Source organism: Tauraco erythrolophus, chromosome 4, assembly GCF_009769465.1.
Source record: "Tauraco erythrolophus isolate bTauEry1 chromosome 4, bTauEry1.pri, whole genome shotgun sequence".
In the NCBI taxonomy this organism is placed as follows: Eukaryota; Metazoa; Chordata; class Aves; order Musophagiformes; family Musophagidae; genus Tauraco; species Tauraco erythrolophus.
Genome location: NC_141468.1, coordinates 82775726 through 82798877, shown reverse-complemented (window position 1 = coordinate 82798877; position 23152 = coordinate 82775726). Strand labels below are relative to the sequence as shown.

General features: G+C 41.1%; 1 protein-coding gene across 1 annotated transcript in view; it reads left to right on the top strand.

The window, feature by feature from the left end:
- Positions 1-23152, top strand: part of PIK3C2G (phosphatidylinositol-4-phosphate 3-kinase catalytic subunit type 2 gamma) — a 212448-nt gene that overhangs the window by 175906 nt on the left and 13390 nt on the right. The window contains 3 exon segments of the mRNA XM_086610772.1: positions 7852-7876; positions 7879-7926; positions 15255-15349. Of these exon segments, the coding sequence (XP_086466898.1) occupies positions 7852-7876; positions 7879-7926; positions 15255-15349 (168 nt within the window).

Genomic DNA, 23152 nt, shown 5'->3' with positions numbered 1-23152 from the left:
AAATAATTATAAATGACACTCTTCTAATGCAGCCTTTTTGAAATGGAGCCGTTGTAGCATTCATCAGAACTTATGATAAAGACAAGAATGACTGAAAAATAGTTTATTAGACCTGGCAAGGCATTTTTCAAAAACTTCTCTTCCTTTGCTGCCATCCAAAAGAAATGATTCACTGAATTTTTGACAGTACAGAGCAGGTTCTGAGGAATGTAATGTCTAAAAAAGAACTAAGTTTTGAAATATTGAAAAGTCTGATTTTTGACAGTTTTTAAATGAAAAATTGCATTCTCTCAGTCCGGAAATGCTCTTCATTTCAAAATTTAGTTAACGCATAGAAGAAATTGTTTTGTAAACATAAGACCAAAACCATAATGTTTCAATACTATCAGAATGATACATTGTGTCCACTAAAATAGGTTTTTCATTTTTTATTCATTGTTGTTTTCTGAGATTGGATCTTCTGTTTCAAAGTGGAAAGTTGAAATGGTAACAAACATTGACTCTTCATCATCTAATGAAGCTGAATAGCGTAGACAGTCTAGGATGCTAAAAGAGGATACGACAGGATGTTTTTTCTCCCAAATTTCAAACATCTTGCAGGAGGAGAAAAATATTTTTTGCCTAACTATGTCACTTTCCCAGTGTGACCTGTGTAATGGAGATTAAAGAGGAAATTGTCCATTTGTAAAATAAACAGGAGTTTTCTTATTAATATAAATTCTCTGCCCTGAGTTGAAATTGAGAAGATTTCCAAAGAGGACAGATAATGTGTCTCACAGAGTTACACTTCATTTGGTAGGGACAGCTGACTTGGGTGCTTGCTCCCTCAACTGACCTTGCCAAAAAAACTTCACAAGTTAGGGTTAATTCTTGTGCAGTTTCTATCACTCATGTTAGGGTCGTGAGTTTATTTTACATTAACGCCTTTTGGTCACAGTTGAGGAAAAACTGATATAAGCCAGTGACCTAGAAATGAAGAGCTCTGTATCTTCTGCTGTGCTCTGGGCTGCTGGAAGGTACATGGATTTTCAATTTGGGCCAAGAACTGCTGTGTAGAAGCCTAATCCACGGTTGAAAAATTAGACTGCTTAAAGCCCTGAGATAGTAATAAAAACATTTCCCGGTCACGTACAGGAGCTCTCGTCTTCCTCCTGCTCCATGGTCTGTGAAGGGGCTGGTAATCAGCCAGAGCGTGCTGCTTAGCAATGGGCCTCCTAATGCCTTTCCTCCTCTCTTTATGGTCCTGCAGCACGCACCCGTGGAGGGGATAAGTTCTCCCAGCATGGTGGAGCTGGGTAAGTTCTCCCAGCACGCTGGTGCTGGGACACTGGGACACAACCACAAATAGGGTGTTCAGAGGGAACTGTGGGCAGATGTGCTCGGGGATGTGCACTGGTGTGGCTCTGAACCAGCCCAGCGGGGCTGTTCAGACAGGCTGGACTATGGGTTGCTGAAAACCGTTCCCGTCTGGTACAGCCTGTAGCACTGAACCAGGAGGAGAATAAAACGATTTTGTGCCTAAGAGGGCTGCACAGCTACTGGACTTGAGGGCAGGATGAAACGGAGTAATGAGCAGATTGTTTCCATCTGTAAAGTGCTATGGCATGCTGGAAATCATCTTGCTTACCACCATGCAGCTAACCTGCAATTCTAGATGATAACCTTTAAAGTTATTGATACTCTATAAACACGGAATCATTATTTTTACTTCAGTATGCTTCTCCTGCTGGGAGATGTGAGAAATTTAGAAAATACTGACGTGTCTGACCCACTTAGAACAAGGAGACCAGTCAGTGGGTAATTTCCTTTGTAGTCCCAGGTGAAGGCTTCTTTTTCACTTTTCCCTTTGGTATGACTCTTTTGAAATGTCATGGTCTCTTCTTGGTTTTACTCTGAGCAGAAAGCCAAGCTAGGAGGCTTTCTTGATAAAAATGAATACAATTCTTTTGTCTCGATCGTGCCTTGGACAACTTTGCAGTCAAATTGCTAGGGAGCCTGACCAAAACCGTTTAGTGAGTTGTCTGTTCTCAAGCATTACCAAACTCATTCCTAGGAAATAGTAAAACTATGTAGGAATAAATAATTAATTCAGAAATTTGTGAAGAAATCTTGTAAGAGCAGATGCCTGTAGAAAAAGATTCCCTTTACTTTCTTGACATAGTAATTTCTTTCTGCTGAGTTTTACCTGTGCAGTATCGTAGCTGTATTGTAACTGTACGGTATGCTGGAGCAGTGTCTGAGATGGAGAGAAGAGCTTTTATTTTGTTATAAAATACCCTTGCTATTCTTGCTGTCACTGTAAACACATTACCCTGATTGACTAGACACCATTTTCAGCTCTGAAAAGTTTAGTCTAATCCACACAAGACTGACTGCACGCTTGATTCTACCAATTAAGTAATTAAAAATCCTAGAAATAAAGAAAGAATTGGATTATATCCAAATTCCTTCCTCAGTCATGCCTTAAGTGCATGCATCTTAGTCCAGACTAAGTTCTGATTATGAAAATTGTGTTATAATTAAGAATAGGTCAGAATGTCACGGACCTTTTCTGCTAAATGGTTTCACTGAGAGAAGAGAGGTGGAAAATAGCCACCTTCTCATTTGCACTGTAGCTCAAATGGAATTAAATGTTTCTTTAAACCCTTCTTTAAATAACAGAAACTTCAAGCCACCTTTCTCTATCTCTGAATTTTAGTTTCAGGTCCAATAAATGCAGAAACGTCAGCTGATGGAGATATTTGCTATCAGGCCAGTTTAAATGCTCAAACATGCTCATGTCCATCCCTATTCAAAGCATTTTTTTAAGTCTGTGGTTTACTTTGAGCACCAGTCTCGTTCATTGACTTCCTCTTAGAAGAGGATTCATTGAAGAGTTGCCTAGAATAGGAGTGTTTTTTTCTAAATTCAGGTTACCCCTCAGTTATAAATAACTACACTGCCAGATTATATACATGACCAACAAGCTATATTCGTTACATCACTCACTAAAATGCATGCAAAAGTTGATGCACCCTCATTGCCTTATCGAGTCATTTAGGACAGGATCAAAACTAGGTTTCAGCACCTTTTTCAGTTTCGTTCTACTCCTCCCCAAACCAGTGGCAACATGTGTGAATTCTATGATTCTATGACTGCAATAATATCTAGTTTTGTGCCAGTTGCACCATTACTGGCTGGCTGATCAGCTGCATATGTTGAAATGCTTGAGTCTTCTAGATCAGCAAGGCAACATACTCAACAATGTTTAGACTCTTGGAGTTTTTCTTGGTTAAATGACAAAACGACTAAATGATGCCACCAGTAATAGGTGAAGCATCAAGAAACAATAAATTGAAAGCTGGTAACAGGGAGGAGGACAAAAGTATGCATTATCAAAGTATAAATCAAATCTGTAAGAAAATGTAGCTGCTGTTGGCTGCTTTTGCATTTTTCTGTATTTCACCCAACTCCAGCTGAGTGATGGGCTGAATGGCGATTGCAGCCCAAATCTTGTAAGATATCATACAAATTAGGGCTACCCTACTGGCTTGTCATTTTAACGCTGCGTTGTAGGAGGGTTGTACACTCCCTGGGGACACAAAAGCAAGGTAAGGCTTCATGAATTTAGCCTGCTCTTGTCCCCGATGTCAAACAGCAGCATTCACAAAGCTGAATGTCTTCATGCTTATCTTGAAAAGACAACTTGCACCTGGCATGGGCATTATAAACGAAAAGTCTAAAGCTGAATTTAAAGCAATGTTTTATATAGCAACCATGTGTATTTAGGGCCATCAGCCAGCCTGTAACTTTTTATGGATAATCTTCCCATCTCTCATCATTTAAGAGCAGTGGCATTTAATTTGTGGATATTGTTACTGATAACATAGCTCAGACATTAGATATGTTTACTGATCTTGCAAAGCTACATAGCCTTAAATAAGCATATGTAGTTATCCTACATCTTTCACCTAGATTGGTTTTGTGTGCAAATTCAGTGGGCATGGATATTTGAGGGATTTCTTTATCGGGGGCGGGGGGGGGGTTGGCAAACGTCTTCGCAAGAGTAGGTGCACAGTAGGCTAATCAGTTGGAAGAAATAAGGTATACTGGGTTTTAACCTCTATAAAAATTTTCTCTTGAAGTATCCAAATTATCTAAGCACTTTGGGGCCAAAGATAAACCGAGTGCAAGCATGTAAGCAAACAGTGACAGTGTATCAGTTATGGACAGATTCTATAAACAGCTTCATGGTGACTTATAGGCTGTGTAAAAGGGCTTTAAAGAGGATTTACATGGAAATGATTGTAAATTCTGTTCATTCATTTTCAAGCATACAGTGAAAACCAGACCCACAGCATTGTTCTAGAGTGACTAATGTTTTACACTATAAAAGTAATCAAGTTTGATAAAAGCTTCCCATATTTCATTTGTATTCTATTCACTGGTGCTACTTGGGCTTTACAGAGATGAGAAAATAGCTCCCGCAGTACCTGTATGGAGGTACGTAACGCGGTGGTACAAAGTGCACCCGAGGTGTGTGGGTCCCTTAAACTCCCATCGCTCCCATACTCCTGCAGCAAGGCACCCAGCAGAGCCAAAATGGGAGGGTTCAAAGTCCTCTCTTTTCCGCTGTCCTTTCCTGAAGTTATAATAGCTGCAGCAAGGTCAGCTTTTTCTGGTTTCTTTCTTTCCTGCTGATTCTCCATCCTGTTAAAGTATAATGGGTGCATGGGTGTTCTCTGACCCCAAATGTACTCTAACACAGCTGAAAAGAAAGCTGAAAGCAGAGGAGAGGCTGCTTTCTTTCTAATAAAATTAAATCTGGCTTGAAATCTGGCTGTGTTTCACTAACAGCAGAGTGCTTTTCTAGTCAGACTCTGATGGAGAGCAGCAGACAAACTCCAGCTTGCCGCAGTGGTGCAGGGCTGTGCCAGCTCCCTTGATGCCACTGAAATTGCTTATTTTAGTTGTATCCCAGTGTAAGTGAAGGAGGAAATTGTCCCTTTTGAATTTAATGGCTGAATACAGGCCACGCATGAGGTCCAGTCAGACCAGTGCTGATGCACCCGTACATACCTGGCTGCTCCCCAGTAGGTGTGTTGTTGAGTGACCTGGAAATATATCAACGTTACCTGTTAAAGACTGTTGTCTTATTAGGTAAGAATGATATCAGACAAATCTTAGGAGGCTTTCCAGAAAACCCCCAAATGGGCAATATTTCAGGGAATTTCGATTTACTGCTTTAAAGGTAATAATTCCAGGGAAAAAAGGTTAGGTGAGTGCTTGTGGTCATCCTCAGTGCCTGCCTGTCTGCTAGGACTGTCTCAGAGTCACCAAGATTCCCACCTATGGTCACATCTCTGTAACAACAGTTGCTTGTTTAGACGTGGACTCTATCCACCTAAACACACTGTGCTTTTGATCATACAACATTCAAGGCTCTGCTGTGCCTGTTTCTGTTTAGCACTGTAATTAGATGCATGCCTCACTCTACAGTCCTCTTGACTGCGGTCCAATCGATTGAAGTCCCGTTGATTTAGGAATCACCTGAAAGTTCAGCTTGTGCTTTGGTGGTCTGCAGGCAAAGGGTGAGCTTAGGAAGGTAACACACTGTACTGGTGGAAATCTAAATGGTGCAGTCCTGCAGCAGGCAGATGGAGTTCAGGGAGAAATTGCTGTCTCGTGAATAACAGCGTGCAAAACGGCTTTTTCTGCAAAGATGTAGGAGATCACCTCTGTTGCTTCTGAAGCACCTTGCCCTGGATAGACTGCTACATTTGGCCCTGCAGCCTGACCTGTTATGGTTTAGCTTTCCATTTGCGATCGTTAGCCTCGCTGCTTCCCCACGTGCTTCGAAACCTGTTGAGTACAATGGACACACAGACAAGGGAAAGCTTTGAAATCAGTGCTGTGGCACCTGCAGGGTACATGCCTGTCATGTTCATGCCTGATGTAAGATCTGCACGAATTCCATTTCTGTTCTTAAACCAAATGCCATTTTCTCAGAGTGTTGTCTCCTTTAGAAATAAGAATTTGGAAGTATCACCTGAAACAATCCTTGCACCTCCTGCTTACAGGCCTCTCTGTTCATATATTTCCACTTACTGCTGAAAGAGTAAGTAGAGGGGGAGCAGAACACCAGAACACCAGGCTGCCCAGCGTGGAATTTTTTATTTCTCTTTCAAGTCAGTTAGTGTATCCTTCCTTCCACTTCCTGCTCACTTCTCTCAAGATTTTTGAACTGAAAGGCTACTTAAGTTTCTCTGCTTATTTTCATGCTGTCAAATAAAGGCTGTGCTGCCAAAAATATACTCTTTCAACCCTTGATATTTCCTACACTAGGGACTTGTGCTGCAAGAGCAAATGAAGGTCCCACAGGGAATAATTCAGCTGTTTAAAACTACGGGAAGCTGAAGCAGGTGTATGGGCTTTCCCTTGTAAGCTATCCTCATGAGATGAGAGAAAAATTAGTCATGCTCAGAACTGAGAGGTTTGTTGACAGTGCCCGGCTAGGAGCTTAAGGATTTGGCATTCAATTCAAGGAAAACAATTCTGTTGGTGTATCCTTTTTTTTTTTTTTTTCCCCCGATTTTTTTCTTTTAAAGAAAATTTCAGTGTGGGAGGAAAAATTCCAAACAGTAGAATGAAAAATAAAAGACAACTGCTAAAATAAATCCAGATTGCTGAATCTTATCTCTATGCTGAACATATACATCTTATTCCTCAGTCTGCTGTAACCACACGTTAACTCCTCACTAGCTGCATTTGTCACTAAACTCTTCCTTTTCTCTTTTCCTTGCACAAATCATGCCACATCTTGTCAAATTGAAACAAGACAAATGAAGTACATCTTGCCGTTAAGAGACACATTATTTCCCACAGCCTGGAAAAAAACAATGGTGACATTTAATGCTAGAATCTGAAAAGTCTCTCATTCTACTCATTCATTACAGTGTCACAAGTAGCATCAGTATGAATGTGGCAATTCTAACCATCCTAAAGAATGGTCATTCTGAAATACAGCATTATGAAAAAGCTAATAAAATCCAATTACTGTCCACCTTTGGTTCAAAATCATAAGAGTCCATTTCAGAATTCACATTTTTATTGCCTTGCACAATACCTAAATCTGGGGATTTGGTTTATTGTTTTAATTCTCTGCAGCTGAATGTAACTACCTGTTATATGTTCACTAGAGCAGCACAGGCCAGTACATAAAAATAAAAGTTATAGTGCAGTACATAAGGTGGATTACTCTTTTAAACAGGATGGCGAAATACGATCATCCCTTTCACTCCCCGTTGGTTTCTGGTGGGAGTTAACTCTGTGGAGCTTTGCAGAGTGTCCATTAAGCTGCTATGTGAGGGAGGGATGTGCCACATCTGCGCCTCGGGGAGGCACACATTAGGTCAGACGCTCCAGGTCGATCCTGTGCCAAGGGCAAGTTTCATGCTGACTACACAGTACACAGCAAAGACGTTCTCCTGCATTTGTTTGACAGATGGGCTGCTCTGTAAAAGTCGGTGCAGCTACTAATAGATAACTCGAGAGGCTGGAGATCAAGCAGGAATGCTATAGGTTTCTATAGCCCACGTGGCACATTGCTGTTTGGAAGTGTGGTGACAGAAGGGGGCCAGGTAGGCACTCGTGCAGCATCCCTGAGCCAGTGGCAAGGGGCACTGTTGTCTTCCAGCACCTCTGTAGAAATAATTCCCTGGGATCCTTACCCACGAGCAGAGGGGAAAGGCTCCCCTTTATCATTAACTCCACATATACTTAGGAGCCTACCGCAGTCTGCTCAGAGGGGAATAATTTTAGGAACAGAGCACAACATATTATATTCCCTAAAGTATTTTTATTTTCTTTCAGAATGAGCTTGTACTCAGCTTCTTCCTGATTGGTCCAAAAATACCTTGGCAGAAGATTCGTCATTTGTGACCTTAGGTATGTGGATTACCAATCTTACTGGTTTTCTAAGAAGGACTTCTTTAATAATATTAATATCATAATGCAAACGTGAGTCTAAAGTGTTTAGGTGGCTTTGTTTCAAAGATATAAAGATACCAACAAATAATTGCTGATTTCTCAAGGTCTCTGAAAATGTGTTGGTAATGGGACCTGTCGCTTTCTTTCACTTTGACATATTCTCTCAGCCTTGCTTCATTTCTTTTTGAATAAACATGCCTACATGCAAAGTAAAAGTTTATGTACACAAGCTGTGGCAGGTTTCTTGTTTTACAAAATAAAATCCTCAGAGAAGAAACTGCCGGAAAGGATCTGAGTCATGACAAAGCACAATGTGTGCTTGGACAAGCGAAGAAAATTAGGGATGACTTCTAAAGTCGTTTTCGAAATGAGTGGAGCAGGTAAATAACAGAACATTATGCTAATGCCTAGGCATACATTATTAATGATAGTGGTAATTCACTTCCTACTAAATGAGATTCTGCGCTGTTCCCTTAGCCTATCTAAATACTTAACCCATTTCCCTCTTCTGTCCAGCACCTAGTTTAATCTCATCTCTGGCATTACAGCATTAAAAGCCAAAGCATAAAACATAAAATGTAAACCGTGGATGTTTATTGTCTTCCACTGCGCTGGTTCTGCACTGAAAATAATCTTCTGTAGTGAGTTTTTAGGCAAAATAAAAGCTCACAAAGAAGCCTGCAGTTGCACTCTGCACCACAACAATTCAGCTGGTTATGATGTGCTCCAAGTGATAGGATAGTTTCCAAGATCACCAGTTATCCTTGTTTCAGAAAGGAATGCAAGTATCTCTGCATATTTAGTTCACATGTCCATTAAGTTAATTTAATCTCTCTGCAGACAGGGGCTTCATTATCTCTTTTGGGGACCATTTTTTTAATCCATCAGAACAAAATAAATCCCATTCTGGCTTCTCAGCCTTTGGAAGATTCCCCCTGTGTAGAGTTTATTTGATTAGGGCATGCCATTATCATATTAAATCCATTAAGACTATTGGAAATTATTAGTGGTTGCTCTTTTACAAAGGAATGGGGAGATAATGCATAGATGTCCTAGGTGTTAGGAATATACAAGGCTAAATCTTGACAGAAAATCCAAACCAGAGTTCAAATGTAACATGTAGTCTGGGTCTGTAGACTCTTTAATCAAAGATGCAGGCACATGTGCGAGTGAGCTGAGCCCTGAAGGAGTTACAGTCCCAGGTCTTTAGAAGGATTTTGACATTTCACTAATATTTAGGTGCCTATTTGTTACAGAGAATCTGGATGTAAAAGTCTTATGCAAAAGCATGAACTGAGTCTGTGATAAAGTTGAGAAATAAATTACAGCCTCATAATTCCTACAGTGATGTCCAAAGCCAGTAGAGTCTGAAGAGTAAGGCCTTTATTTTTGTTGTCCATGACATCAAAATCAGAGAAGAAAATAAACAGAGGTAATAACGTGTTTAGTTTGATGAAAGCTATGTGACAGGTATCCCAATCTACTGGTTCACTGTACAGTTAGTGGAAGTGAAGGTCACAACCTGGTCAGGGGACATTAATGTGTCTTTGGCCTCAAGCAGTATGGTTACAGAGGGATTTTTTTTTTTTCCTGCTTGGAAACTCTGTCTTTTAAAATTTGGACACTTCAGTTCTAGGCTTAGGACAAACCCTTTGTTTAACACAGGAGAAAAAACCACGCAAAAATCCACCTCTCTTTGGCCTAGAAAAGTCATCGCTATAATTTCTAGATTTTGATAGAATACCAGTCGATACCGATAGAATACCAGATAGAAGAGATATTGATAGAATACCAGTAGCACACAAGGTCCAAATCAGGACCCAACGAGTTTAGACTCTGTAAAAACAGAGGACAAGAAGAGTGGGCTGAGCAGCTCTGGGCATGGCACCTCTTCTGGTCGGCAGTCGATTGCAGCGCACCGTGGAAGGAGGTGAGCTCAGCTGTAAATGAGCCAGCTCAGCTATCAGAGGAAGACCAGCCATCCATGTGCTAATTACCCACCTGAAAAAATTATTTTCATATCTGTTAGTCCATGCTTCGCCCCTCCTTGTTGGAGTTAGAATGTTGCCATACCCCAGCTAGCTCACTGAGATCTTTGCTGCACGGCACTCTGCACCCTATTATCATCTGTCCCATGAGAAGAAGACGACACGAATCCAGCTAAGGCAGGAAGTGGCTGATCATGCCAAGATGCCAGGTAGCAAACAAGGAGTTGCTGGGAAGAGCACGGTGGCCCTGGAGGCTCTTGTTTGCTGAGGGTGGCCTGAAACACTCTTGATTTGAAAGTACACCCTGTAGTAATGCCATAGTCAGTCTAGGGCAGGAATTAAGTTCACCGAGCCTGCAGGAGAGAGGCGATTTCCATGAAAAGAATGCATCCTTCCTTTCATTGCTTTATGACCTTATAGGGGCCTTAACTTTTGCCTGTTTTGAAGAATAGCTCAGGTTTAATGTGGGCTGTAGCTTTCCATGAATCTGGTGATTTCTTTCTCAGCCTTTATGCGAGGAAATCATCTGTCTCTTAGTTACGATCAATATAAAATAAAATGAATGCCCAATAGAACAGGTTATGAATTTTGATCAAGACAGCTTTTTCTCTTACACTGCTTTAATTTACAAATGTTGTAGGTAATTACACTTACTAAAGTAAAATAAAAATTAAAATTTATGAATTTGTACTGTGCTCCTAGCAATGAAGAGATTAAAAATCGGTGCTAAATTTACTTTGACATGAATACTGATTCAGTACTCCCAGTGGGGTGAATTCTGAATTATACTGAATGTTGTCAGCGTTTCATTATACAAAGCTCACTACAAGGGAGTGAGAGAAGATATCAGGAATGATTTCACAGACAGCCTTTTATAAAGACCCTTTAAAAAAAGGAAGAAAGAAAATCTATCAAAATCAGTTTTATATAAATCTTGTTTTTTTCTTCTCTCGAGTTTATATCTCCTGAAAATATTAATAATTCAGACCGTTTTGCCAAAGTTTTGAAATCATGAAGTCTTTACTATTAGCTATAACAGTGCACAACCCAGGTCCAATTCTGGCGTGTTTGATTAGTGCTCCACTCATTCCAAGGGCTGCTCTCCATTTAGTTCAGTAGAGAAACTGGCTCTGTGTCCTTCTAAAGGAGGATCCAAACTTTCCAAAAAGTACCATACAAGACGCCTCTCCATGCAGAAACTCAGTGGTCATGAATAATCCCCCAGGAGAGTTGGCTATTTTGCTCACGTTACGTAGTGTTTCGATCTGCTGTGGTTGCTCATTCTCGATGCAAAGCTTTTGCCACAAGTTGCTTTCCTACTTCAGGTGCATTTAGGCTGTTTTGCTGACTAGAAGCACCTCTTCTTGGCTTGAGGGATGAAAACAGTGAGATAGTGTATTTACAGCTGAGTAGCTGAAGTTGAGCGCATCGGAGGCTCATAAACCCAAGCTGTAGCTAAAGCAGGTAGCTGGCTAGCTTGGGGCATTCTATTCTCACCCTGGCAAACCAGACAAGCCCCAGTACCCTTTGGTGCCAGGTGTTCAAACAGGCTATCACCAAGAAGAAAGGCCTAAGAGAAATCCAAGGGTCCAGAATACAGAATAATACTTAACTCCCTAACAGTAGTACTGTGACACTTAGTTGATTAGTGCTTTCACGTTGCTTTGCAGTCCACGTGTGAAATGCAACGTATTATTAAATTACAGTTTCCCTATTGATTTTGTCAGTCTTCTGTGTAGCATCTTCCTTCCTGTTTGTATTTCTCATGCATTGTGCAAAGCATAATGCAGAGCTTGCTTTAAAACGCTGCTGATGAAAACATCACACAAATTATAGAATATAGAGCTGGTAGTTCTCCAATATGCTAGAAAAGACCATCCAGATAAAGAGAAGAACTGCATACTTGGCTGCTCTGAAGATTTTTCCACCTTCGGTAGAAATTGGAACGCTAATTGCCTTAATTTTGTCATTCAAAAAGAAGAAAGGACTCACAGTTTTCTAGTGTTTGTCTTCCTTGATAGAAGAGATTATAAACTGGCATGATGTTTGAGCTTTTCTGCAGTAGGGCTTGGTGACTGACGTCCACTGCGGAGTGCTGCACACACAGACACAAGTCATACGGAAAAACACACTACGAGGGCCGTTCTGTCTGCAAGCAACCAAACTCCTGGCTCCTCTTTTGATCTTTAACAGCCTTTACATTGACGCCAGCGAGCAAAGAATCAATCTCTGGGAGGGAAATCTTCTTCAGCTGAAGTCAGTGGAGCTTCGTCCTGTACCTACAACAGACCTGCATTTGGTCTTTGCCTATAATGAATGGAGTGCAAGTAGCTCATGAGAGTTCCTGAAAATGTAGGGCCTGAGCACAAGTCCATCTGCCCAAGCTGGATAGACTGGAAGTAATTACTGTATGTGTATTTGAAAATCATTTGAAGCTAAAATCACCTAGACTTCAAAGAGGTTATGATTTAACACGGAATGTGGGAAAACCTAAAATATAACAGCTGACTGTAGCTAACAGTATCTGTCTTTTATTATGAAATAGAAGTGATAGCAGTTTCTTCCATGTTTATCAGACTCCCTCTACTCTTATTTTTCTTTACCTTCTTTTTTTTCCATTATTGCTCAATTTATTACATAGCAAGAGCAAATATTTTAGTAATAGCCATGCCCATAGTGTCTGTTTCAGTCTTCATTTTACATACTCAATTAGAAATGTATTTTCCTCTCCATATCTTCAGTTTTTTTCAGCTTGGTTAGAAACTTATTTAAATTTGTTTTTCTCTAAATGAAAATGCCAGCTCCCACAGAGAAATTCTTGACTGGATGTAAGCACTCACACTATAAAACTGAAGTAACAGAAAAAAAAAGCCCTGGTAGTACTGGTAGGTGAGAAAAGACATGGTTTTCAGCTGAATTTTAGTGATGTAATGTAGCCTCTGAAATCTGCTGCTTTTGTTGAACCGCTCAGGATGACCCACCGCAATTCACAAAGTTAACAGAGCCCCACAAGTGAATTGTGCCCTCATGTTAAAACAAAACTCTTCTTGTGTTACACTACGTTTAATTGTCTAGGATTCTACCTTTCCTGTTGCAACTTAAAGAAAAAAAGGGCACACAACTTTAAAAAAAAAATGGTAAAATGAATTTGCATGATGGCAGGAAGAACAGATTTTTGTGAGCTTTTTGTTACCCTGGAAAAAACTCAAGATTGACTTGTTCATGGAGTTTTCATCCCCTATCCTTCCCTATCCTTATTTACATAAAAAAGAGATGAAATAAGGTATAGTCTGGCTAAGGGATTTGTCAAAGTTCGTAAAGGAGAATAACAAATGAAGAACTGCACCTCGGTCTTCTAAGTCCCAACTTAGTGATTTCTTCATAAGTTTTCAGTTCTTCAAGAGTCTGTTTCAGGCCCTTCTCTAATTAGGATGTGATTAAAAATGTATTTTTGTAGTCTCTAAAGAGAAGAAATTGGAGATGGATTCATATTCTAAAACTCCAGTCCAAACATCGGAAACTCAGAAGGGTTGAAATCCAGGCTGCCTGGAAAAATTATATTATGGCAGTTGTATGTACACACTGTGTTATTTTTAATTCATTTGAATTCCCTTCCTTAGCACAAATGGCAATTGCACTAGCTCTCTGGCTGTCAATAGTATATGACACCACTGTAATTCTATTTGCTTAGCTGTTATTTTAGCCTCTGTTCACTCCAGAGGTTACACATTTCATTTCTTCAGAAAAATACAGCCAACGTGGCTTATTCATTATAACTTCCCCTCCGCTGCCTCCTCTGCTGAACAAGAGAGTAAAGGCTGCGAAGAGTTTGATTTCTCACTCTTACAACCCTGGCTGTAAGAGCTCTGGTGCACACGTGGAGAAAAGGGAGCAAGAACACGCCAGAGAGTGCACAAGTGTGGAAGGACGTGGGAATCCTGCCTGCGATTGAGGATGAACAGTCCTGGTGCTCCCTAAAAAGCTGACTTTTGCCAGTGCGTAGCCCTCACGTGTGATGGCAGTTCTTTCGTCCTCATCATCCTTTCTCATTCCTTCCGCTTCTTAAAAGATATGTTTCTATTTAAAGAATTAATTATGACCACAGCGTTTGTCTCGAGTCGTTATCTCACCCTGCGGTGGGGTTAAGGCTGGTGTGCCAGTGACAGATCCCCAGGCATGTGCAGGGGAGCAGGACTTTTCTGTCTGAGGTCTCAAGGTCAGCTACTTCTTTAAGAGAGAGGCGGGCAGAGCAGAGCCCAGCTCAGAAGAGATCATTATTTTGTCGTAAGGTTAGCAGAATTGAGTTCTGATTTTTCTAAGTATGGTAAATATGTAATACTGAGTGTAATGGAGCTTTGGTCTGATTAAATGAAGCCCTGTCTCATACGTAAAACCAGGCTAGTTCGAACACACCGGTAGTGCCTGGGCTGTCTTTGGTGATGATCACATGGGAGAACACAGGGTCTCAGACCAAGTGGTGCAAAATGGCTCATGTCCACCCTGCCCAGGCTTAACCCTGCAAATAGATGGTCAGATAGATGTCGAGGAGAATTTGTTGTGTTCACCATTATCTGGTTTACTGCAGAAAAGCCACCGTTGCGACCCACATGTACTTCACTCCAGCAGAGAAGGGAACAGGATGTGCTTAGTCATTTCTTCTGCCGTACGAGACTGATTCTTCTTGCTGGAACTGAAAAATGTGTTTTTCAGTGGAATGGAATCAAACTCTGCAAATGCATTTTAGTAGAAAAATCTATGAAAGCAATGGGTTGCATGAAAACCAGCCTGGATCAAGAAGAATGCAGATTGAGGAAGGGAGAATTTATATGTTAGATAGATGTTGTTTCTGTGAATCTTTGATTGTTTTGGAACTGGTCTGGAAACTTGCGTTTTTATTTATTTATTTTTCTGCTGGGAACTAACAAAAATTTAATCTTGCGTTTTTAACCAGACAGAAGAATTACAACTATACTGACTAGTGCCATCAATGATTGCCAAACAAAAAACCAACCAACCACCAATTGTTTTTCACTCAGGCATAAATTTCCTATTGAAATTCAGATTGATGGCAATTGGAAAACAAAACCTCACTGTTAATGTATAAACAGGAAAGAAAATGAGCAGGGCATGTCAGACCAGTTTCTTCCATCACACTCCTTATCAGTGTTTTCTAATTTCATTCCCGATTTAAGCACAGAACAGTTCTTTTTTTATATATTAGTTCATATGTACTGCAATATTTTACAGACGTGCTTCTGCTGAGCTTAACTAAATATCAAACTCTCTGGCGTTTTTTAGGTTCTCAGACTGCTGACCATAAGCCTGGGGTACAGTTAGTCATATCCTACGAGAGCACCCGTCTGACAATAATGTTGAAACACATGAGGAACATCGTGAGTACTTTCATCCTAATCTACAACTCATAAGTCCTTGTCTTTGCAGGGTATTATGAAAACATTAATCCCCAAACACCCTTTCTGGGATAACTAATCTTATCTAACCATCAAACAACGAGGATGCTGTTCTGTCATCATTTAACACTTGCTGCTCAGCTTTGTAACGCGCTCTCTGTCGCCAGGCTGAGCGGTAAACGCTGTGTGTTCCTGGAGCCAGACTATGGGAGGGGGAAGCTGGCAGTGCTCCCGTGGCGATGGGTGATGAGGATACCCTGCGATATCTAGCTGGTGCCGGGTGCCATCCCTCTGCTGAAGTGGCGTGTCCGCTGTTTCCTAATGAGTTTGGCCGCCTAGGTGTGCTCTGGAATTCCCAATCGCGCAAGTAACGGCTGTGGCAAAGAGATGCTTTTCGATCTTTGTTTAGCTGGGAGATTAAAGCATTTCTCATCTGTCGTGGGTTCTCATTGCGTGCACTGATGCTGCCTCCGTCCCAAACTGGATTGCAATCGTTCGCCCCACAGGGAGAACCGAGGAGCTTATGTGAGCACCAGCCAGTAATAAAATGAGGCTGAATGTTTAATTAGCTGTATAAGACACATGAGGCTCACGTCGCTCAAACAGTTCTCTGTTGGCCACTCTGGCTTCTGATTTGCAATTCAAGCATGTTCATTTTGGTTTATAATAGTCAATAAGTCTCTGTCCCGAGATACTTGTCTTCTGTTTCCTATGCACCACCTTGACAGGTGAGACCAGCCTTTGCTGACAGGTCAAATTTATATGAACTTTACCTCCAGGATATAGTATAAGACCCCTTTATTTTCCTATCACATTTTTTAAAGCTGAGTGACTTTGATAAATTTCTAGTGAAGTTCTAGTTGGTGGGAGGGGTTTATTTAAGTGATTGCCCTGTTGATGATGTCACTGTGAGTTCAGACAGGTGATGTGGAGGTGCCACAGAGCTACAGATGTCAGGAACAGTCTTTCACCTTGTTTCCAACATTTTTAGTGTATAGGCTCCTAGTCTATAGTTCTTTAGCTTAGAAAGTTCCACTCGTTTAGTTAAATGAAAATAATTACAGCATAGATAGCCGTGTACAGCAAACATAAAATCCAGGGTTCAGTTCACTTCATTATGGAAAGGGATAATATAACTTTAAGTTATTGTCTAGCTTTTGAAAGTAGGTAATTTAAATCCATTTTAGTGAGTTTGCAGAGAGGTGGTAGGAGTCCAACACAGCAAGACTAGCAATGATTCTGACTTGAAAATAAGGTCATTGTTTTAGCAGCCTAACTTAGGCAATTATGTCTTTAAATCCTGGGCCTCCGATTCCTTCCTTCCATCTGGCCATCCATCCATCATCGTCTGATCTGAATATGAAATAGTAGTGCTTTGGGGTACTGTGATGCTGGACTGCCTTCAGATTAGTAACCTATAATAGAAAATTCTTTATCCCATTAGTAATCTTCTTAGATTTCCAGTCATATAGATCTCTCTCTGACATGCTCTCTTTTCTTTTTCCTTCCTTTCCTTTTTTTTTTCTCGATTGAGCTGAACAGAGATTTAAAAGCATGCTGAGATCATATCTTATTCAAGACATGTTAAAGCTATCTCAGTATATACAGTCTTTTGCAGAGTCTCACTAATTACATTTTAGTGGTTCATCTGTGCAGAGATTACTTGCTATCTAGTTTTATTTCATAATTTATAGTAAATAATTTTGTGCTGCTCTTCCCCATTTAATTTGTCTCTTTATAGAGATTTTATGATGTGTTCAGATGTGAAAATAATTGTAGTGGGCCAAATTAATCCCAAATGTAGCTTCATAGAATGACAGGAATTGTGATAGAGACTTTTGATCCAGGTAAATAAATTTTATTTACTATTGTGTGGATTTGCTTCCAGGGGTTTTAATAGGAGATCTAGATCCTGCTGGGCAAATCCTATATTATATACAACACACAAGACAATCCCTAAGGAGCTGGTGGTGTTTATAGCCATTGTCAAGTGTCACACAGGTTCTTTAAAGGAGGAGTCGAAAGTGTGCAATGCTATTGCTTTGCAGGACTTTTTCATGAAGTTAACCCCAGTCATGCAGGAATGTCGTAGACAAAAGCCACGAGAGCACTTGAGAGAGCCTTGGACTGGTGCAGACCTGCCAGAGGGCTGTCTGATGCGGGTGCACGCAAGGACTCCACAGTGCAGGCAGTTTTGATCTGATGCATCCACATGTGCCAGGTTTGCTGCAGAGGTACGAGTTAGTCATCCCTAGATCTGCTTCAGAATGTCCTCTCCTTTACCGCTGCAACATTTCAGTCATGTGTTACGAAAGCCAGTCCTGCTTGAAGAGAACTATCAAAAATGCTTCCAGCAGTGGAGAAGAACAGCCTTATAGATTTTGCATCTGGAAAGGACCATTAATCTAATCTAATCTCCTGTAAAACACAAGCTATATTTTTTTCACTGGGAAAATACTTGTGTCTAGACCAGTAATGCAGACAGAGAAACTGTTTGAAGAGAGACATCTAAGACTGGTTGCAAATGTTTGTCTGGGCTGTGGGTGCATGATGAAGGCAAGTTCTGTTAAATAGATATTTATAAGATACTAATGAGTGTTCAGTCTCAAATTTTCCTTGGTAATTCAAGTTTTATTTGAATCTTGAGATTCTGTAAGTCACGTGACTCACATCGGACTCACTGCTTCTACTTACGATTTGAATGGCATCACTATGACTGCTGAGGAAAAAAACTTTAAATCCAATTTTCAAAGACACAAAAGCCTTGATGCTAATCAAATGCAACTTACAGATATACATAGTATGTAATTTTAAGTCAGCCTCTTGGGGCATTTCTCGCTCCACTCAAATGCAAACACTGGACACTTCATGCACAGGCAGTACAGACAATATTGCCTTAACAAAGTGAAGCTGGGATAGAAGGAAATATTTGTGGAGGGGTAAAAACTGGAGAGGTTGTACGGAGAGACCTCTGAGTCATGGGGATGTGGCAGCAGGAGGGGATGAGACAGGGCAGGCTTATTCTACAAACACCATGCTGCAGTACCTGGCAAGTGCACTAAGTGGTCTTGGAAGATGTGAAACCAGGGGAAAGTTTGTTTTGGCATGTGAAAGGATTTTTTGTAGCTAAGAGCAAAACCATCTGGCTGTGGCAGCACAATACCCAGAAAAACGTCAGCAGACAGGAATAGGAGCACAGGAAGAGTGCTGGGAAGAAAGACTGAGAGAGTACCTTAAAACGTAGGCTCCTGGATCTGCGTAGAAGCTGTGGAGGTGAATTCATGATAATTGAAAGACAGATAGGTTTTGAACACGAAATGCTCTGCTCCAGTTCCATTCATCTGTATTAATCAACACAGAAGATGAGGGATATCAGACCATATCAGATCTTACACAGAGCACACCATGGGCTACCTTAGTACTGCAGAGCCAGGAGCAGCCAGGCTGTCTACTGCTGCACTGCTGGGCTTGCTCGTCTGTCCAAATAGCACCAGAGGCAAAAGAAATAGCCATTTCTGAAGTTCAGAAAGGTTGGCTAATATATTTCTTTCCTGCTTCTTAGAGATCCAGAAGGGAACAGTGGTTTAGCTTGGCTCAGGGAGGAAGTCTGCTTTGTCTGCTGATTGCATTGCCATGACGTCAGGCATGCCCTGTTTTTCTAGATAAGCAGCTAAACTTTCAATCCTCACTGCTAAACATTTTTGCCCATTACTTCTTGTGGACAGAATAACTCCTCAGGGATAGTGGGGAAGAGAAACAAAGCCAACTTATCCTGAACTTCATGCCAATACATGTAAAATGTTACTAGAATTCAGGAAAGCGTGTGTGGGTGATGATTCAGAACAATTTTACAGGGGGAAAATTTGCTGGAAGAAAATAAACTCCTACAGTACTTTCCAAAGCTACTTCCAGCTTTCCTTTATAAAAGCTCTGAAGCTGTCATGTAGCACTCTTGGTGATTAATGATCTGGATAGCTGATATGTGGGTGACGAATAGTAATCAGCTTTAGGCTTACACAGACATTCAGCCTCTTTCCATTTGTGTCCTACACCATCCCAAGTACAAATTGCTTCCAAAAATGTTTGTGAGATGCGATGGCTTAATGCTTTGGGAAGAAAGGTGAGAGCCAAGCCTTCCTAAACCACAGGGACGAAATCTGTTCTAAGCCTGCAGGTGCAGGGCTGTAGGAAGTCCCCACGTACAGTACAGGTGGATGCTCTGCTGCCTTTGCTGGGTTTTGTCTCTAGCTTGAGGTGGTTAAGGGGTGGCGAATTTTGTTCAGTCTTAGTTGGTTCCCACTGTTCCTCTCATGGGCCCAATAAACTTTTATGGGCCCAATAACTTTACACTTTGTGAATATCATTCTACAGATTTAAACAGAAATTACCTGCCAGGAACGCAATGCCTGCCAATTAAATAATAAGCCACGTTATCCTTTCAGAATATTATTAATGTATTCTTATTAATGTATTCTTATTATTAATGTATTATTAATGTATTATTAATGTATTCATGGAGCAGATCCTCCTGGCGACTATGCTAAGGCACATAGAAAACAAGGAGGTGATTGGTGACAGCCAACATGGCTTCACCTGCCTGACTAATTTGGTGGCCTTCTATGATGAGGTGTACAGCATTGATGGATAGGGGAAGAGCAACTGACATCGTCTACCTGGACTTATCCAAAGCATTTGATACTGTCCCACATGACATCCTTATCTCTAAATTGGAAAGACGTGGTTTTCATTGATGGACCACTCGTGGATAAGGAATTGGCTGGATGGTCGCTCTCAAAGAGTTGTGGTCAACGGTTCAATGTCCACGTGGAGGCCAATGACGAGTGGTATTCCTCAGGGGTCAGTACTGGGGCCAGTGCTATTTACATCTTTGTTGGAGACATGGACAGTGGGATTGAGTGCACCCTCAGCAAGTTTGCAGATAACACCAGTTGTGTGGTGTTGTGGACACGCTGGAGGGAAGGGATGCCATCCAGAGGGACCGTGACAGGCTGGAGAGGTGGGCCTGTGAGAACCTCATGAAGTTCAACAAGGCCAAGTGCAAGGTCGTGCACGTGGGTCAGGGCAATCCCAGGCACAGGCTGGGCAGAGAATGGATTGAGAGCAGCCCTGAGGAAAAGGACTTGAGAGTGCTGGTGGATGAGAAGCTCAACATGAGCCGGCAATGTGCGCTGGCAGCCCAGAAAGCCACCGTATCCTGGGCTGTATCAAAAGCAGCGTGGCCAGCAGGTTGAGGGAAGTGATTCTGCCCCTCTGCTCTGCTCTCGTGAGACCCACCTGGAATACTGTGTTCAGCTCTGGAGTCCCCACACAAGAAGGACATGGAGCTACTGGAACGAGTCCAGAGGAGGGCCACGAAGGTGATCCAAGGGCTGGAGCACCTCTGCTATGAAGACAGGCTGAGAGAGTGGGGCTGTTCAGCCTGGAGAAGAGAAGGCTCTGGGGTGATCTTATTGCAGCCTTCCAGTACTTAAATGGGCCTACAGGAAAGCTGGAGAGGGACTTTTTTAAAAGGGCATGTAGTGATAGGACAGGGGCAATGGATTTAAACTGAAAGAGGGCGATTTAGGATAGATCTAAGAAAGAAATTCTTACATTGAGGGTGGTGAGGTACTGGAACAGGTTTCCCAGAGAAGGTGTGGCTGCCCCATCCCTGGAGGTGTTCAAGGCCAGGTTGGATGAGGCTTTGGGCAACCTGGTGTAGTGGAGGATTTCCCTGCCCATGGCAGGGGGGTTGGAACTAGATGATCTTTGAGGTCCCTTCCAACCCTAACCATTCTATGATTCTATGATTCTATTCTGCTTTCTTTACTGCAGCCCATAGATCAGCCAACAAGGACTGAGAAGTTGCATAGGTAGGCCGAGCCTGGCCAGTCACCCAGGTATGGAAAACAAGTGGAAAAAAACTCTCTGAGCAGAACAAAAGTTGTTCAGAAAGAATGGTGACCGAACAAAATTAGCAGTTAGCTCCTGGAGGAAGGTGATATGTTCAGATGGAGTTCTCCCCGGACTGGCACAGGAAGACAGAAGAAAAAGCCATTAAAAGTAATCTCTTGTACCAACTCTAGCTTATAAAGAATTTGGATTTAATTTTATATCCATAGAAAATGCTTTTACTTTAAAATGAATGCAAATTAGCTTAGATAGACTATGTTTTATTTTGGACTAAAATTAGCTGAACACCTATAACAAAGGGTGCTACTACTCAGCAGTAGTTTAAATCAGGAAGAGATGAGGTCTGTTTTTGTGGCACAGGGATTACTGTTGGATTCCAATATATTTGCTATGAAAGGTGTTTGACAAATATGTTATATAGAAAGTTGTGTTATTTCTTGTTAAACCCTTTAATCTGTCACAGTCACAGTACTGCCTTAGCTCTAAATTCTGACTGCTAATTCTTAAATAAGTAATACCCTACATGGCTGATATGTGTTGAATAAGAAAAAAAAAACCAAAACCCAACAAGAAACATTGAGCTGTGTTTAATAATATGAGTGATCTGGGAGATGAAGGTGAATATAAATTAAATTTGCCACTGGTTGCAAATGAAGAAAACATTAAAATAATAGTGGAGACAGAGCAAGACCAAAAGAATAAATGTAATTTCCAGAACGCTACAGCCAGCTTGGACAAATGAAAAGTATTTTCTCAGGGAGATATAGATCTGTATCCCACAGAATGTGAAGATAAAACAAGCAAATGGTGAGACATGAGGTTGCTATGAGAGATGCCAATGAGAAAGGCCAGATCCTGGTATCACGGTGGGAGGAGAAAGTGGTTCATCTTTGTAAGGCTTTGATAGTAGACCTATGTCTCTCAGGAAATTTCTTGAAAACTAGCATGTAAGGTTCAAAGAACATATCTCAGAGGGTTACTTGGGATTGATTGATTCTTCAGGAGTGATTATTGTTACTAAAACTTCACTTAGTTAAGAACAGACTTACAAGGGCACAAGTCAATTCTGCAGATATTAAGGAAGAGACAGCAAGGTTCAAGAGGAATTATTTAGGATGTGAGCAAGAGTGTAAGTGGATGTAATGAGAGATAATTAAGGAGCAGAAATTGTGTGCATCATGCAATGAAAATGCTTTCTTACAAAGGGAGATGGCAAGCTGTAGAATAATCTAAAGAAAAGTGGAGGGAGCTATGTACAGTTTGAGAAACTAAAAATAGTGTGGATCAGGCATATACAGACTTTTTTAACTATAAGAAATGAGAAGAAAAATAGTGCAGGGTGAAGACACAGATAACGATGTCACTATTTCTTTATGCATTTTTGTATTCACTTACTCTCTGTGCCTAGGCAAGGGGAGAAAAGAGCACGTATGTGACAAAAAGATGTAACAACAGCATGTGTTTCTTTTCTCAAACGCGAATTTTCTTTCTTGCCCCCAACAGGCAGCAGTGGTGTTAAACCTGGGCGAATTCAAAAGAAAAGTGAAATGGGGGATTTGTCCTAAGTATTTGCTCTACCCTGTGTTTCGCTCAAGAGAGAAGAAATTCTGAGATCTCTGTTTCTAAGGGTCCACACTAGATCAGTCTTATCTCAGCCAGCGTCATTGACTCTGGGAATAAATATTCATTTGAAATTAAATGTTCTAAGCACAACAGTAATACATCGTTTAAAGCAATGGAATTTAACTTTTTTCAGGCTTGGTGATAATTCTGGATAAAAGCTTCAGATGTGTGTTCCTGAAGTCTGCTCTCTGTGTTCTATTGCCCTGCACTAACGTTGCTTATCCAGAATGGTGCCAGTTTCCCATAAAG